The sequence below is a fragment of the Pelecanus crispus genome, chromosome 3 (genome assembly GCF_030463565.1).
Source record: "Pelecanus crispus isolate bPelCri1 chromosome 3, bPelCri1.pri, whole genome shotgun sequence".
Lineage (NCBI taxonomy): Eukaryota > Metazoa > Chordata > Aves > Pelecaniformes > Pelecanidae > Pelecanus > Pelecanus crispus.
In genome coordinates this window covers 120,112,945-120,129,274 of record NC_134645.1, presented here as the reverse complement: position 1 = coordinate 120,129,274, position 16,330 = coordinate 120,112,945, and the positions used below count along the sequence as shown (strand labels likewise).

The 16,330-nt window shown below is 40.9% G+C and overlaps 1 protein-coding gene across 1 annotated transcript; it reads right to left on the bottom strand.

Moving 5' to 3' along the window:
• Positions 1–487: 487 nt before the first annotated feature.
• MSGN1 (mesogenin 1) lies at positions 488–1,003 on the bottom strand. Its single transcript, XM_009492427.1, has one exon. It carries the CDS (start codon positions 1,001–1,003, stop codon positions 488–490), a length of 516 nt encoding a protein of 171 aa, XP_009490702.1.
• Between the last annotated feature and the right edge of the window lie 15,327 nt (positions 1,004–16,330).

Genomic DNA, 16,330 nt, shown 5'->3' with positions numbered 1-16,330 from the left:
TGTTCTTCCTCATCCTAATATTTAAAGTGCCTACAAATCAATACACTTAGTATTCCTATAGTGTTGTTGTCACTTTTTTTAAATTCATTTTAAACCCTATGGATTTACTATTGTCCTTATTAAACAGAAGATCAGTCAGAACAGTGATACGTAAATCCGAGGAAGATCAGTTGGCTTTTTTTTTTTTTTTTTTTACTCTTGTATCAGACTAGGTTTAATATTTCTCAGAAGCTTATTATTAAAAAAAGACATAAAAAAGCAAAAAGGAAGACTTCTATCTCAGCAACCTGGAGCTCAGGCACCTAGGCAATCCTACGTCACCTTCCAGCATCGCATCCTACGTACAGCAGCGGCCCTTGCTCTCCCTCCCTCTTGCTCCGTCCTCCTCTCGCATCCCGCGCCACCGTACTCTGGCGAGGAAGAAATTTTGCTGGTTTTTTGTTTGTAAAGACCCTGAGCATGCTGGGGCAGGTGCTCCAGGTGGGGTCTACGCCCGCTTGCCACTGTTGAGGAGCTCCGTCAGTTCACTGATGTACTTGATGGTGTACTTCAGGGTTTGTATTTTGGTGAGGGGCTGTCCCCTCTGGCTGTAGATGGGGGGCAGGTAGTTGCGCAGGGTGTGGAGCGCGTCAGCCAGGGTCCTCATCCGCAGCTTCTCCCTCTCGCTGGCCTTCCTCCTGCGCTGGGCGGACATCCGCACCTTGGTGCCCTTGGGCAGCCGAGCCTGCCCGGGGCTGGGCAGGTAGGCGGGGGGGAAGTCCACCAGGCTGTAGCCCACCAGGCTGCCGCCGCCGCTGCCGTAGGGGGTCTCTGCCGCCGCTGGGCAAGGGGATGAGGAGTACGATTCGAAGGAGGGCGTCGGGGATAAGCTGTGTGGAGACGAGACGGGGTGCAGCTCGAAAGCCCCAGCAGTGTTTTTCCAGTCCCAGGACGACAAGCAGACAGAGTGCTCCGACCCCAAAGCGTCTTCCATGTTTATCAACGTCTCGTGCAATTTGTCCATGCTGGAGGAGCGCTCAGGAGAAGCAATGCCCTCTGCCCGCCAGCAAAGGCTGGAGCCGCCGGCTGCCGAGACCTTTTTATGATGGAGGGAGGAAAGTGACACAGTGGGAACGTGGGTTTGGCGAGAGGAGTTCAAAGGAGCGCCACAAGTGCTAAGATGGAAAATGAACTCCTGATGTGCTAGTTTCTTCTCAGTGATAATTATCAAGCTTCAGCTAAAAAGCCTTTAAGCTAACAGGCAACAGCGAGAAAGGACGAAAAGAAGATTATCTTCTTGCAACTAAACCAATTAAGGCTGCGCATCTATGTGTAACGTTGCACTGGGGGGATAAGTGGTGAGAGAGGAAAAAGAAAATTAACAATTTTACAGAACAATTTGCAGATGTAGAATTTAAAGATAATGACCGCTAACACAAACCCTGAATTTAAGCCACCGAGCCCTGATTTCTGTGTAACTGTTTGAAGGCGATGGCGCTACAGTGGTGAGGATTTGATCCGCGCTGACTGCTGCTGAAGTAGTCTCTCATTATCTGCATCTTAATTGTGAAAGTCAAAGATGGTTTGTTTGGATTTATGTGTGTCATGGCTCTGAGGATTTCTCTTTTCATGAGATTGCAACTTCTCTCTGGGTCACTTGGGTTTTCATCAGGAGAAGGGAGGAAAGAACAGCAATGCTTTCCCTGCAGTCTGTACATTCCTTTGCTATTTTAAGTCATGACTGGGAAATCAAAAAAAGAAATCTGTAATCACAAACACAGCCGAAGTCCCATTTACAAAAAGATTTTTTTTTTGTAATAAAATGTAATTAAAAATAAAATAAACAGTGTATAAACTTTGGGCCCAGACAAATGTTTTACACAGAAATTTAATTCAAAGTAATACACAGATTAGATGTGTGTAAGAGAAGAGTAGAAGCTACTTCTGCAAAATTTTCTACCTCTAGGAATCCATTCTTCTGCCAAAAAACCTCCTTTTCCAGCCCTGGCTCAACGCAACGGTGAAGTTATATGTTAGGCAGTTCAAGTGAAAATGTATATCCTATAAATTAATAGTATTAATAATGAGCACTTTTCATCTCTATTCTTCAGAACAGCTTAACAGTGGTGATTAATGATCTCTATTATTCTGAGGAAATGGACAAGCAGAGGCAAGGAGTAACTTGTCCAAAATCACACAGCAAATCATTAGGAGAGCCAGGAAAACTGTCCAAAACTACTGAGTTCTGTGGCTCTACTGAGCAGCTCAGCTGCCAGCCATGACTTTGTATTGGCCCATAATGGAAGCAAAATGTAATATATAATGAAAAGAAGGGGAGAAAGAGTGCCAACCTGGAGGAAAAAGAAAAGTAGAATTTATTTTAGAGATTCCTTCGGTGTAATGATCTCTCTGTGCAGCATAATCTACTCTGACAAAAGGGGAGGAATCCCTCTGAATGGCACCGAGGCGAAGCAAGCTGAGGCTTTCTGAGAAACACCATTTCTTTTTGATTGTGAGATCCTCACTACAACCACTCAGAAAAAAAAAAGAAAAAAAAAAAAAAAACCAAACAAAACAGTCCAATACTCATCGTAGTCATTAGGAAGGCTTTTGTGAATTTTTATTTGGGATCAAAACGTTGGGAAGCAGCTCATGGGAGACTTACTGATTTTATGCTGAGATGAACAAGAAAGAACCAAAAAGTGAAAGATTTTAGCATTTCAGCCCGGGCTGAGACAGTTTGACATAATATCTGCCCCTCACAGAAACTCAGGGCACAGCTCTGCAGTCAGGATTGCTTTGGGTTTTCTGGTTACCTGGTCATATTCTGAGCTCTCCTTTACTCCTTCTTTAAGGAAAATTAGCTGAAACAGTCCTAAGAATCACAAATGCCTGCTATAAATTAAAATGAAGACAAGATGAATGACAGGGCTTGCAAATATATGTATGTGTGTGTATAGATATAAATATATTAAAAATACACATATTGAGCTGTTCTGGTTTCGGCTGGGATAGAGTTCATTTTCTTCCTAGCAGCAGGCATAGTGCTGTGGTTTGGATTTAGTAGGAGAAGAATGTTGATATCACGCTGATGTTTTAGTTTTTGCTGAGTACTGCTTATGCCAGTCAAGGACTTTTCAGCTTCCCATGCTCTGCCAGGTGCACAAGAACCTGGGAGGGGGCACAGCCAGGACAGTTGATGCAAACTGCCCAAAGGGCTATTCCATACCATATGACGTCATGCTCAGTATAGAAACCGGGGGGGGGTTGGCCGGAGAGCAGTGATCGCTGCTCAGGGACTGGCTGGGCATCGGTTGGCGGGTGGTGAGCGGTTGCATCACTTGGTTTTCTTGGGTTTTGTTCCTCTTTTTGTTGTTTTCCTTTTCACTACAATTTTTATTTTTATTATTATTATTATTATGTTTTATTTCAGTTATTAAACTGTTCTGATATTAACTGACAAGTTTTCTTACTCTTGCCCTTCCAATTCTCTCCCCCATCCTACTGTGGGTGGAGGGTGAGCGAGCAGCTGTGTGGTGCTTATTTGCCGGCTGGGGTTAAACCATGACATGATCGTGTGTGTGTGTGTATATATATATATATATATACACACACACACACACACACACACACACACACATATATATATAAAAAAATAATCTGTTCTCCTCAGCCGTTTTGATTTTGGAATCAAATGTTAATTAAATGCCATCAAATTTAGAAACAAAAATTTCAACAAGTCACTTGTTTGCTGACTATAAACAATGCATGTTGTCAATTAATTTATACCCTTAATCTGTGGGTAAATCATAGAAAATGTTGCTCGAACACACAGGGGTAAAAGATTTTGTGCAAGTCCAAGATGCCATTGCTGTAAATGACAGGTGTAAACAGTTGGATTTCATCTCTATTCTTATGTATAGGAACTGGGATGAGATTAGGCAATAGCAATAGCTGTATCTTTTTTTATATCTTATGGGTAAATGTTTAGAGCGACCAGCGCAGGATATTAGAATATGTGGACAATTGCTCTGGTTGCTGAAAAAATCACTGGATCTTATAAGCTTACACTCTTACAAACTGTTGCACAGGCAAGAAAGAATTACAGGCTTTTCTATAAATAATACAGGGCTAATGTTCATACTTGAAAACTGCCTTGCAGTTGTGCATCCTGTTTTATCACCATCATGTTCCCTGGTGCTGTCCTATCTTGGACCCAACCAGTTATGTCCCAAACATTGCCTGACGGCAGTTCAGAGGATGCTGCCGACGGCATGGGGTGAGCAAAGGGTTTACCCATATGAAAGCGAGCTTTGCTGCAACATATCTTCGGAGCCAGAGAAAGGGCTGTGACCCTGCTTATTTTACCAGTAAAGATGCAGCCAGAGGTTCAATTTTAAGAAATAACTACCCACTTCTACCCACAGCCCCCTGGTTCCCAAAGCGTGCTCACATGAAGTGTGCCTCAGCTTTGGCCAAATCAGAAGCTATGTAAGGTCTCCCTCCACGCTCCTGTGAGATCCACAGGCGGTGTAAGTCAACAGTCTCATGGTAGGTAGCGGTTCTTGGATTAGCTGCATTTCCACCTGCAAGTATGAGAATCGTCAGTTAGGAAATCATCTCACAAAGTAGGGACAATTATAACAGGCAAAAATTACTGGAAATGGTAGAACAGTTGACGATGTTGTTTTATAACAGGGCCTTAAAAAGTACCATAGAGAGGAAGGCATGGCTACAGGCTGGTTTATTTTTCTATACCCTATGACAGTTGCTCTCTCAGTGAAGAGCTAAGAAACTCTACTATTTCAGGTGGCACATTCCTAGAAAGTAAATCCACTCAAAAAAAAAAAAAAAAGTTTGCAATCTTTATTTTATTCTACCTCTTGCAAATTTTAGGAATTCCCTTTTTGTCTGTCAGGCATGTGAAAAAATTGAAGGGTAATGAGATATGAGGCTAACACCAATGAAATATGAACTCATACTTAAAAAATTATAATGCACTTCCTGCTTGACTGATAGTTTTGATTTCCATTTCAGTAATTTATTCTGCAATATAAAGGCTAACATCTCAATTTTCATCTCCTTTAAAATGAAAGGTTCCCTGCTTGTATTTCTGAATTCATTACAGAAGGGAGAAGAAGCATGGATGTAGGGAAGGGGTAAAAATTCTTCCATTTAAAAAACCCCACCCATAGAACAGAAAATCTTTAGCGCTTCCATATGTGTCTGATCAGGTTTTAAATTTAAAATAAGTTGTCCAGATAATTGCTGTCATCCACAAGTATGGTAGGTAAATGCATTTTTTGTGTAGTTATTTAAGGACTGATCTACATTTTTTTTCTAGAGTGTATTTTCACCAAGCTGTGAGTTTGGTAGGAGACACAGGCTTGTAACAATAAATAAAAAATCATATTGGATGGGAAGAATGCAAGCTGAAATAGAGTAAGCATGGATAAATGTGTTTCAACAACGCTAATCCCATAATAGTCAGCCTCCTTTACAATTAGGAGAGACGTCCAATCTTATTTTGTTGACAAGAAGCAGATCATACTAATATCCTTGTAGAGCACTTGGATGATAAAGCCTTGTCTTGCAGTTTGTACCATGAAAAAATAGCTATCTCCCAAAAGCTTTTAAAGTCACCTCATGTCTTATTTAACAAGAGGTTTCCCAAGTATTAACTGCTACGCTGCCCACTCTCTGCGGAGATAGCTGTCACCATCCTGCTTTACAGAGGTGCAGACAAGGAGTCAATCGCCTGTATTTAAAATGTGGAGCGAGCAGCTGCAGGTCTCACTAAATTCAGCAGACGCAGCAGGTGTTCAACACTTCCGAAAAATAGTGTTGAACACCTCAGTTTACGCCCAAGCTGGCAATAAAGGAAGGAAAGGATCCATCACATTTGTTATCCAGAGTCACATTAGCCACCAGACGATGCTTCTCTCCTTTTTAAGGCTTTCCCTCAATTTGGATAGATGCATTTTTTTAAAAATTAGTAGACTTTGCAGCTTTTTTCCTACTTGTGGGAGGTGGTTTATTCTGGGTCCAACCTCAACTGAAATAAGAAAGACATCTAGGTAAGCAAGCTGGTCAACAAATACAGTCTTTTTTTTTTTTTTTTTTGAGGTCAATATGCCAAAGAATACAGATGAACAGCCAGATACAATTCCCAGAGGCAAAGAAGCCATTAAGAGAACCAGGACTGATCCTGAGTCCAGCCCTATGAGAGGGAGCCCACAACCCTTACTGCAATCAATGAAAGCCATGTGTAAATTGGATTTCTAATTGTTATTGCCATGTTTGGCCAAACAAACCCTGTGGCTGGCATGCGAAAACATTGTTATTAATTGGTAGTAAGACCAAAAATAGGCCAGGTCTAGTCCTGTTAAAAACAATCCTGCCTTAAGTGTTCAAACCCTTTAATTTTCTCAAGGGCGTAACTCCAAAATGCCAAAGTAAGGGCCTGCTCATGGAGAAGATATAGTCAAGTACCTTTGATTTCACTGGGGCTTTGCACAGTGACAAGCATCTCTCCGGCATTGCCCTGGCAGGATCAGGACCTATCTATTTGCTTTACATCCTCAAATGTAAGTATTTGATCCTCCAAATAGTGGCAGTCTCCGTCGACTGACAAGTGACATCAGCTCCACAATTCATTTAAAACATCTGATCTCCAAGCAACTGGCTTCCCAGATGAAAAGGCCTACGTGTGGAATTTACACCTACCCACCTTTTAAGTAGGGAGTTTATTACCTAGTGGTTTTCAGCTGATATTTAGGAATGTCTTTTTAATACCCCTGTTAACAGAAGTTGAAAGGAGGTTCAACTATGTGGTTGGTCTTTAATGTCTACTGCCTACTTCAGCCAGAAGGAAAGGGCAAAGCTGGGGGCAGAAGGGGAACCTAACAAGGTTTATTTTGCTCAGAAAATGAAAAGTAACAGATATTGCAAAAATAATAGAAGCTGATTTGGTAGGAGAACTCTGTTATCATTTACTGCAGCTTCATTGTATCAGCTTTCACATTTGGTTTCAAAAAATTTTGTCTGCTGTAATGAAGTTGATGTATTTCAGTTTTTCATGGGGGAGGTAGAGGGTTACCTGTTGCAAATATTTTAAGAGAAAATATTTCAATGTTTCACAGGGCTTTTAAAAAATCTGGGATAGCACCTAAGGGTCCCAAAGGAAGTTCAAGGTTTGTACTCTTGCTTTCCTGCTATTACAATGGGCTTTTGTGCCCTGTGCTCTAAATGGTTCATTTTGCAACACAATGAATTTTCCAAAACTAGGTAAATCTTAGAAGAAATTCCAATAGCCAGGAAAATTGCATTAAAAGCTCAGTTGTGCCTATTTCTAGTCGAGCTGCACAGCTGAACCTGGGTGTTTGTGAAAGGAGCTATTTTTCAGTTGTGATTGCATTTCAGCTCAGGATGTTCCTTTTCATCCAGTGAACCTCCTTATGAGTATGTATCTGCTCATTTCTTCCTCCCCCATGTCCTAGCATTGATGTGCAGAATTGCTGCATGCTGCTAATAGAAACCATGTTTCATCTTGGCGCTAAATGAAGTTATGCTCTGGGCACAGCTTGCAGTTCAGTTTAATAATTATAAAATGGATCGATAGTCTGGGTAAAGGACAACATACAAGTGTTAGATTACAAATTTTATTTAGCTTTTACATATTTCACATTCTGAAATAAAGTGCTGTGTGCCTGTTCAAGCCACCTTTCACAAGCACATGGTTAACCCGTGGGTGAGGACCATTGATTTTAAACTGCAATCATAAATTTCTTGGCGAGTTGCTAAATCTTAATTTTAATGACATTTAATCCCACAAAAAACAAGTCTGTCCTTCAGTTTACTGTTGAACATGAATGGCATATTAACTTTGGGAGCTTTTTGCATTTAGTCTGAACGCTTCCATGAATTTTGCCTAACAAATTAAACTCAGTGTCGTGACAATCCCATGAATACATTTGAGTAAAATCGCTCCCCATTTTTAATAGGTAAACTTTGCATATACAGAGGTTTTCAGATTATATGAAAGTGGAGGGAAGTGGTTAATATGCTGGAGACCAGAGCTGCCATTCAGAGGGACCTGGACAGGCTGGAGAAATGATCCGGGAGCAGCCTCAGGGGTGCAAGGAAAGCAAAAGCGAACCCCTGCGCCGGGTGGGATAACTCCACGCAGCAGCACAGGCTCAGGGGGGCTGGCCAGGAGGCAGCTTCTCAGAAAAAAGACCTGGGAAACCTGGTGGGTTGACAGACTGGAGGAAGTCCAGAGAAGGGTGACCAAGATGATCGGAGGGCTGGCAGACATCGCGCACGGAAAGAGGTCCAGAGAGGTGGGTCTGTCCAGCCTGGAGAGGAGAAGGCTCCGGGGAGACCGACCGCTGCCTGCAACGACCTGACGGGAGAGCGAAAGGAGAGCAACCAAACTCTTTGCAGAGGTTCACGGTGGAAGAAAGAGACACAACGAGCACATTGAGTTCTGAGTCTTACAAGCCTTTGACCTTTCAATGATTCATCATAGGCTTCCTGCTGTACTTCTGGTAATACAAGACACCAGTATTTTTCCTGCCTGATTAGATTTTGGGACAGTTCTGTTTGGGCGACAAGGGCGTGGTGCAGAGGACTCTATTTTCCACCACTGAAGACCTTGCTCCCTCTCCTTGCCTCATGACCCGCTTTTATTTCCCACCTCTTCTCAATTTTTCTACCTCTAGCTTGTCCCATCTATGACTAAACGGCATTTATTTTCCTCTTTTCTCGATCTTTTTTTTTCCTTTCTCTCTCTTTTTTTTTTTAAGGTTTCATCTATTTGATTTTCAGTCTCAGTGCTTCTTGATACTGACAGTAGAACACGATGCCTTTTTTAACATCCCCTGCTCATATAAATCATTTATCTCTGTTTACCTGCTCAGTTGCATGGATAAAGTTAATGTTAGAAGCAGGAAACATTTAAGTAACCACTTGAAACAGGTTTTCAGGAAGTCCAAAGCACAGGTTATCAAATAAATAGTTACAGTAATTATAGTTACAGTATATACTTACAGATAGGGGCTCGGTTAAGGTTGTAAAGTTGCAAGAAGTCATTTCTTTAAGGGCACCATAGTTTAGAAAACTCTTATATTATTTTCATTTCTATTTTTGAAACACAGGAGAGTGCAAAAACCCTTACCAATAAAACTTATGTATGGGCCAGTAAGTGAAGCTTATGAATCTATTAGGTAATTATTATTAGGTATTATAAACAAATAAAAGCTAAACCAAAGAGAAGGTAAAACTAGTGGGAAAAAGGGATTACTAATCAAACTCAGCTTGCTTTCACTCTGAGAGCGCATTTAACTGTATGCTGCCGGCCACCCCGTCACTCTGATGAGACACAGACATCTGGTTTGCACCCTGCCTAAGTTCCTGCTTAGTTAATGGTAATTGGGATGTGTAAAATCAGTGCATGCATGAATAAGAAGGTAGATCTTACACCAGCAGGTATGCAAATCTTGAGGGCAGCTGGTCCTGGCTAAAATTCTACTCTCTTAGGGTCCAGTTTGTTGCAAACCAGGGAGAAGAGTAAAACATTGTCTGGGGAGGCAGCACAATCACACAAATGGAAAATCAGGTCACAGATGTCCTGTTCTCGGCCCTGCTACTGTCCTGCATGATCATAGAGACCCCCATCTTCTGCTCCTGCTCCCCCACATCTCTCCCTGCCTTAGATACAGACTGTGTAAGGGAGGGATTGCCTCTCTGCGGAGATCGTCTATATGATGCCCACAACAGTGGTCAACTTAAAAGCTTGTGATGCTGTCCTGTTACAAAACACTGTAGAAAATGGAGACAGCATCAGAAAACAATTAAATCTAAATTCTCCAGGTAACACTGCTTTAAACCAGTTGAGCCCCCAGAGAAGCAGTTTTCTAAAGTAAATACTGGCAAATGGGTTGTAGTCAAAAAAAAAAAATAAAAAAAAAAAAAAAGGAAACTTAAATTTCCCTGACATTGACCTGCCCTGTCAGGCTGGGATGCACATTCATCAGTCTCTTGCTCTTATCTGGTATCTGACATTCTGTGACGAGTTGAAAGCAAAGTAACACAGATGGATAGTGCTCTCTTTTGAAGAACAAAATGTAGCAGGAACTGAATTTTTAAGTACATTCAAGGTGAAGTTAACTCATAAATTGTAGGAGCAACTTCTAAACGCGGGAGGAGACAAAAAAAAAAAAAAAAGACTCAAAAGGGCTATGGGGGATTCCCTATTAATGTGCATATAAAGTAAGCTAACATTTACATACTCCCTGCTACTTTCAGTGTACTTCAGACAATGGCTAATCAATACTCATTACACAGCTTTAAAAAGGCTGACTATTCTGGGGTGGTGAGCTGCATCCTCCCAAATACAACATACAGCCTGAAGCCAGCTATTTGGCCAGACACCTCCATCCTTGGAATTTTCCCCGAGATCAGACAGGAACCTAGCAAGCCTCATCTTCTTTCAGAGGAAAAGCTGAATTTGGAGAAATATCATTTGCTCATGGCACAGGAAGGAATTTCATGCAGGCAATTTTTAACCCAGCCTACCTTAGGAATCAAGACTGAGATGAGAATGAAATAAGCCCCCGGAATTAACCATTATGATCCAGCAGAGAAATCACCTGATTATGTTAAATTTTAGACAGTCACGAGGGATACACTAGTTCTGTTTCAAATATTCAGGTATGTTCCTCCTGAATCTTGTGACTCCCTACTTATTTTGGGGTCAAACACTAAACATTAATAACATCCTTTATATATCGCGGGTTACACACTTGATTTTGCTCAGATATGCTCATGGTGTCAGTAACGCCCTGATTATTTTTCAAGGCTTCCCCTTCCAGCCTGAAGACAGCTCTCCTGCCCAAAGAGTTTTTTGGGTTTGTTTTTTTTTTTAATAACAAAGCAAAAATTTAAATAATATTTAAGAAATGGCTCCTTGGCTCTCTCAGTCTTTTCTCGAGTTTGCTTGGTGCCAAAATTCTCAAAGTGTTCTACAGTGAGAAGTTAAATTTCAACAATAAATTCAAACCTCCAGAAGAAGCCAATCTTTACTGCCCAGTGGGCTTTACATCAGACTCCGTATTCCTTTAAAATCTTCCATGAAGACTTTCTCTAGCTTGAAAGAAACTCTAATAAAAGAAGTTCAAATATATTTTGTCTTGCATTATATAAAGGCCACTCAAATTCAGCAATAGAATATTTTCTGGACACAAATTGTATAATTATTTTTTCTAGTGTACATCTTCAGAGTGATTCTCAGAGCTACTTTTGCTCCTAGATCTTCCACCTGGTAAAACGTGCATGTAGATGTCTGGCCAGGGGCATAAGCACTGGAGGGAAAAGAGATCAAAGGCCTATAAATGTGTCAAACTTTCAAATGCAAATCACCTGCCATAACGCTGCTGAGAACAAATCCTTCATTATCACCATTCTGTGAAAGGCTTAAATTAGCCTGAATTGGCTGAAAAGAACAAGAAAAAGAAAGCCATTTATCTTCCTGTGAGTTTTATTACCTTTAGATTTATTTGGCTAATGGTCCAATAGCCCACTAATCAGAACATCTGCATAACAAATTCTTCAAATGATCCATAAATAAAATATGTGACCACATAATGTCGCTATTAAAGTTAAACTGAGACCTGTGACAATAGGTTATTAAAAGAGTCCTTACAATAAGCCACCTTTTTTAATTGCCAAACTATGAGCTACTGTGATTTATGTACTAACAATTATCAACTGGCTGCTTAGCTTGAATTATATTTAGGGGAATTTTTTAATGTGCACCTCCTAACCTGTATGTTCTCCAGATAGATGCCATACTCATCCTTATTTTAGGCTGCCATTATTCTGAAAATATAATTACTTTCTCAAAAGGTACTATGACTGCTTTTTTTTTAAGAGAGAGTTTCAGTGAAGTAATAAAATATTTGATTGATTTAATTGACTAGAAGAGCAAGAGTTAAAAAAAATATTGCACTATATCTAATCCTTATTTATAAGGGGAAATCCTAGCACTCTGTTTTGTTAAATGAACAACTGCAGAGAGGTTTTGTTAAGTAAGCTTTATTGGGCTCTTTGAAAGAGAATACGCCTTGATCCGAAAGCTCTTGGTCAGGATGGACAAGGCGTTGTCTGAGGGGAGCTGACTGGGGACCCTGAGCTCAGCAAGCATCTTCGGAGTGTCCTTGGCTGCATCTGGCGAGAATCCCAGAACATCTGTGCTGGTAACTTTTACCTGCACCAGGGAGGCTTTGTACCTCACGGGCTCTTCTGTTGGTCACAGTTTTGATATATTCGTCCCTCCACAGTCACCAACTTGGATTATATTCTGAATGATATGATCGGTTAAACACAATATACAAACTAGGGTCTTTTCCCCAGGGGCAAGTAACAAGGTTATATGAGTTCATACAAGAAGGCTATACAAGATTACATAGATACCTACATGGATGTCATACCATGAGGAGCCTACAGCTTTGAAAGCTTTTCCCTCTTCACTGTCAAGTCAAAGCAGTTCCAAGCCTTGGGCTTCTGTGGTGAGAGTGGCCTGGCAGTTGGAAGACATATGATTGTTGATAGTCATTTTTTCTGTATCTCTAATTCATGGCCTCCCAGCACAAACCATGTGAAGAAAAAAAAAATAAAACCCCAAAAGTTAAGCTGCTGGCATCTTACAAGATAAATATGCTATCACACAGAAGTTGTTGCAAGATACACACCACTGTTATTGGAAGGAATATAATCTTCTTGAACTAATTTTTAGGTTCTGTGTACAAATTCAAACAATTCCAGTGCCAGAGCCACATGCCCATTTTGCACAGTTATATTCTTCAGATTATCAATGTGGGGAGAGGAATGCCTTCTGTGTAAGACCTCAGTGATGGGCTATAGATAACAGAACAAGCAAAGGACTAGTGGCTTTTTAAAAATCATTTATGAAATCTGCTAGGTTGCTATATGAAAATCAATTAACTATTACAGGATACCTTCCAGCCTACCTTCCAAACCACTAACACCAGAGACTGCAACATGGATGGTGCTGGATTAGGCTTGGTTTTGTTTGGGTTTTTTGGTTTTTTTTTTTTTTTTTTAATGGAATCAAACTTGGCCTTTGTAGCTGAAAAAACCCCAAAACAAAACAAAATGGAAAATGTAATTGTGAATCCTGCTTTCTTTCTACATTGTATCTCAGAACCTCTTAACCATGTGATTATCATAGTGTTTTCTTACAGTATTGCCAAAAAGAATATTCATAAAACAGAAAAACAGAATAACATATTCTATGAGTTTTTACAATTAGTGTACTAACAACCATAACAGCTAGCAACTGACAGTAATACTTGGGGAAAATATAAATATACCATCAACTGAAACCAGTATTTCTTCAGAAATGACAAACAAAAATCATGGGGCTACAAGTTTTCCCAAATATCTATCTTGCAAATTCTAAGCAACCTGCAGGCAGTAAGATTTGGGATTTTTAGAAAGGTAAACTAAGAAAAGTCCAGAAAACAGCGACCACCTCTTTGACGATGGCGTTATCAGTAGCCATCAGAACAATGCTGTATTTGTGTGGGCGCAATCCCACTACCTTCACTTGGACTGGATGGTAAGAACACTTATAAATCCCCCACGGCTAATGATGTTCAAAATACATACATAGAGAACACAAACCAGTATATGAAACCATGCTGTAAAAGCTAGTATTTTCAGTTTAAAAAGGTAATGGAGAAGCAGAAGTAGATGTTGAGCTGTATGTGCCTTACTAAAAACTCTGGTAGGAGCCAGACATGGGGAGGACAACAGTCTAGCACAGATTTGTACAAAGGCAGAGCTGCTGAACTGCATGCCTTGGGCTCTGCCAGGAGGTTATTCCAAAACTTACAACACAGTTGCTTGGGAATTCAGGATTAATACATGCCCTATGCCACCCCACTGTGGTATCTCCTGCTCCTCTGCTGTATCTCCTAAGCTTCTCTGTAGCATCAGCAGCACCTTCCTCAGGTCTTTGATAATCCACCATGGCAAAACCACCTTTACATCCTCATGTCCCCCCATGTATCCTCCATCTTTTTTGATCTGCCTGACAGTCAAAAGATAGCCCGTGTCACAGCTTAGGAAGGTATGTGTACGCTGACTGGCCAGCTGGCTGTCATCAGAGCCACTGCCGATTTTTCCCTGGGAGAGGCATAAAAAGTCTCTCTCTCTTCCCTGAGCAGCTGATTATCAAAAATTTATAGCCCTGAAACCATCAAATGTGGTTGAAATTAGCCAGTTGTTAAAAAAAAAATCAGTGAAGGAGAAAGGGAAAGAAGTCACATGGCACAGACGAGACATCTTTCCCTAAGGGTCCATGCCCGTAACTGGGTGGTATGGCTGCTCTCCCAGAAGACAGATGATTTGAACCCATCCAGGCCAAGAACACATCCAAGGCACTGAACCAGTTTTTTTTTCCTTTTCCAGTGAAATTTTCTAGTTATTAAGGACTTCTATGAAAAAGACACTCCACGTTTTTCTGGTCTATCCAATAGAATAAGAGAGGCCTGATTAAGTCTACTAAGCAATAGTTCTGGTTGCCCGCTCTTGGAAAATTTTTACATTTCTATAAACTCAAATGGATGTAAGAGACCAGCAGCCTGTACCACTAAGCAAGCTTTCCAGAGAGAAGTAGTACCCACAGTTAAACCGCAAAAGCAATTTAGGTATAGAAAAATACAATTAATAAAACTGGCCCAGTGCCATATAGTAACCTACGAACTGCTAATTGTCAATTCCTTCGGCATCATCTCATATGAAAGATGCCGTCCTTCTCAGCAGTGTCTTCCTGGGTCATACTGAGGCATCAGCCCTGTGACTAATTAGAAGAAAATAGACCATCTCCCACATTTCTAACCGGCACGTCTTATTTGGTAAAGAGGCCATTCAATAATTACAAAAGCTAGCAACACGTTAGTCTGGATGAGAAGTCTTATAAAGCCCCTGGACAGTAGGTGTGCATGGGGCTGTGACTCCTGAGGCCCTCTGTTCCATTAAACTCCAGACTTTGCAGAACCCGAGTTCCACCCAGCTGCAGATCAAGCAGTGAACTTAACTCACCAGGGGAAAAGATTCTAAGAAAACGGCTACAACACATCGCAGCGGGCTGAGCGACAGAGTGGCTAAAAGGCCAAAGCTGCTCTGAAACCTGGCATTCATGTTGGACTGGAAGACAGCTTTAATTCAACCTGAAACGAGGCCACAAATTTCAGGTTTTTGCAGCAGATAAAACCGGACGGTTTGTGCTACCTTGTCTGTTATTTGTTATCACTTGCAGGGCAGCACTGGGATGTTGGGACGGAGGAAGAAGGCAGCACGTAAGGGCTCATCTACTAAGTTTGCCCACAAATTTATTCAAAGCAGACCACGCTCACAGTTCCTCCCACCATGCCCTAAAGAACACCCATAGTTTGCCACAGATCCAACCTTTGTCAAGAATGTTTGGTAGGACAACTTGGCTTCAAGCTTGGCTGGGGAAGTGCTCTAGCCGAGCAAATTGCATTTTAAAATATTAAAATAAGATAAATGCTATTGTACAGCTACTTCTACACTATCTTGGCATAAAAAATATTCCTGGTTAGCTTCTTTTCCTTCATTGTATTTTAGTCAGGCAGCTAATTCACTCTGAATATCCATCAGGTGGAATTTTAGTATAGGCAGCTGTTTTCAGGCAGCAAAATTTTCAAATGTATGTCTCTTTTTCCAGCTCTGCCTGGTCTTTGCATTGACAAAATCTCTCCAGCTCCATCAAGGGAAATTGGGGTGGGGGGCAGAAATGAAACTTTAAAGTTTCATATGTAATTAATCTTATTAAGTTAAATTCAGTACTGATAGTAGCTACCATGAAGGATATGTGAGCAAGAGAACTGTGCAAAGAGCAGTTCTGTCACCCATTGCAATTTTGTTTTCTTGAAACAGTTAAAGTGTTTTGTTTCCTGAAGGAAAAAGTGCTAAATCTAGCACCCAGTTTACTGTTTTGCCAGTAGCACTTCGGTTTATAACAACACTCAATAATATTCTAACTGCAGTTTCCTTTTATCTGCTGATATAATACGGCAGGGTGTGACACCTTTTTAGACATGAAAAGACTTTATCTTGTCTCAAGTAACAGCTGCCATTCGTCTCTTTCACCACTCTATTTCCAAGTATCTTTCTTAACATAAGAGCACAGACCCAAGCCTCTGCAAAGCCTCAAAGTTAAATAATCCCCTTCCCAAATTAGGAAATTTCTCTGTTAACTAGCAAAAGATTTATCAAGTTCATCAATTCTATCAATAAAGTA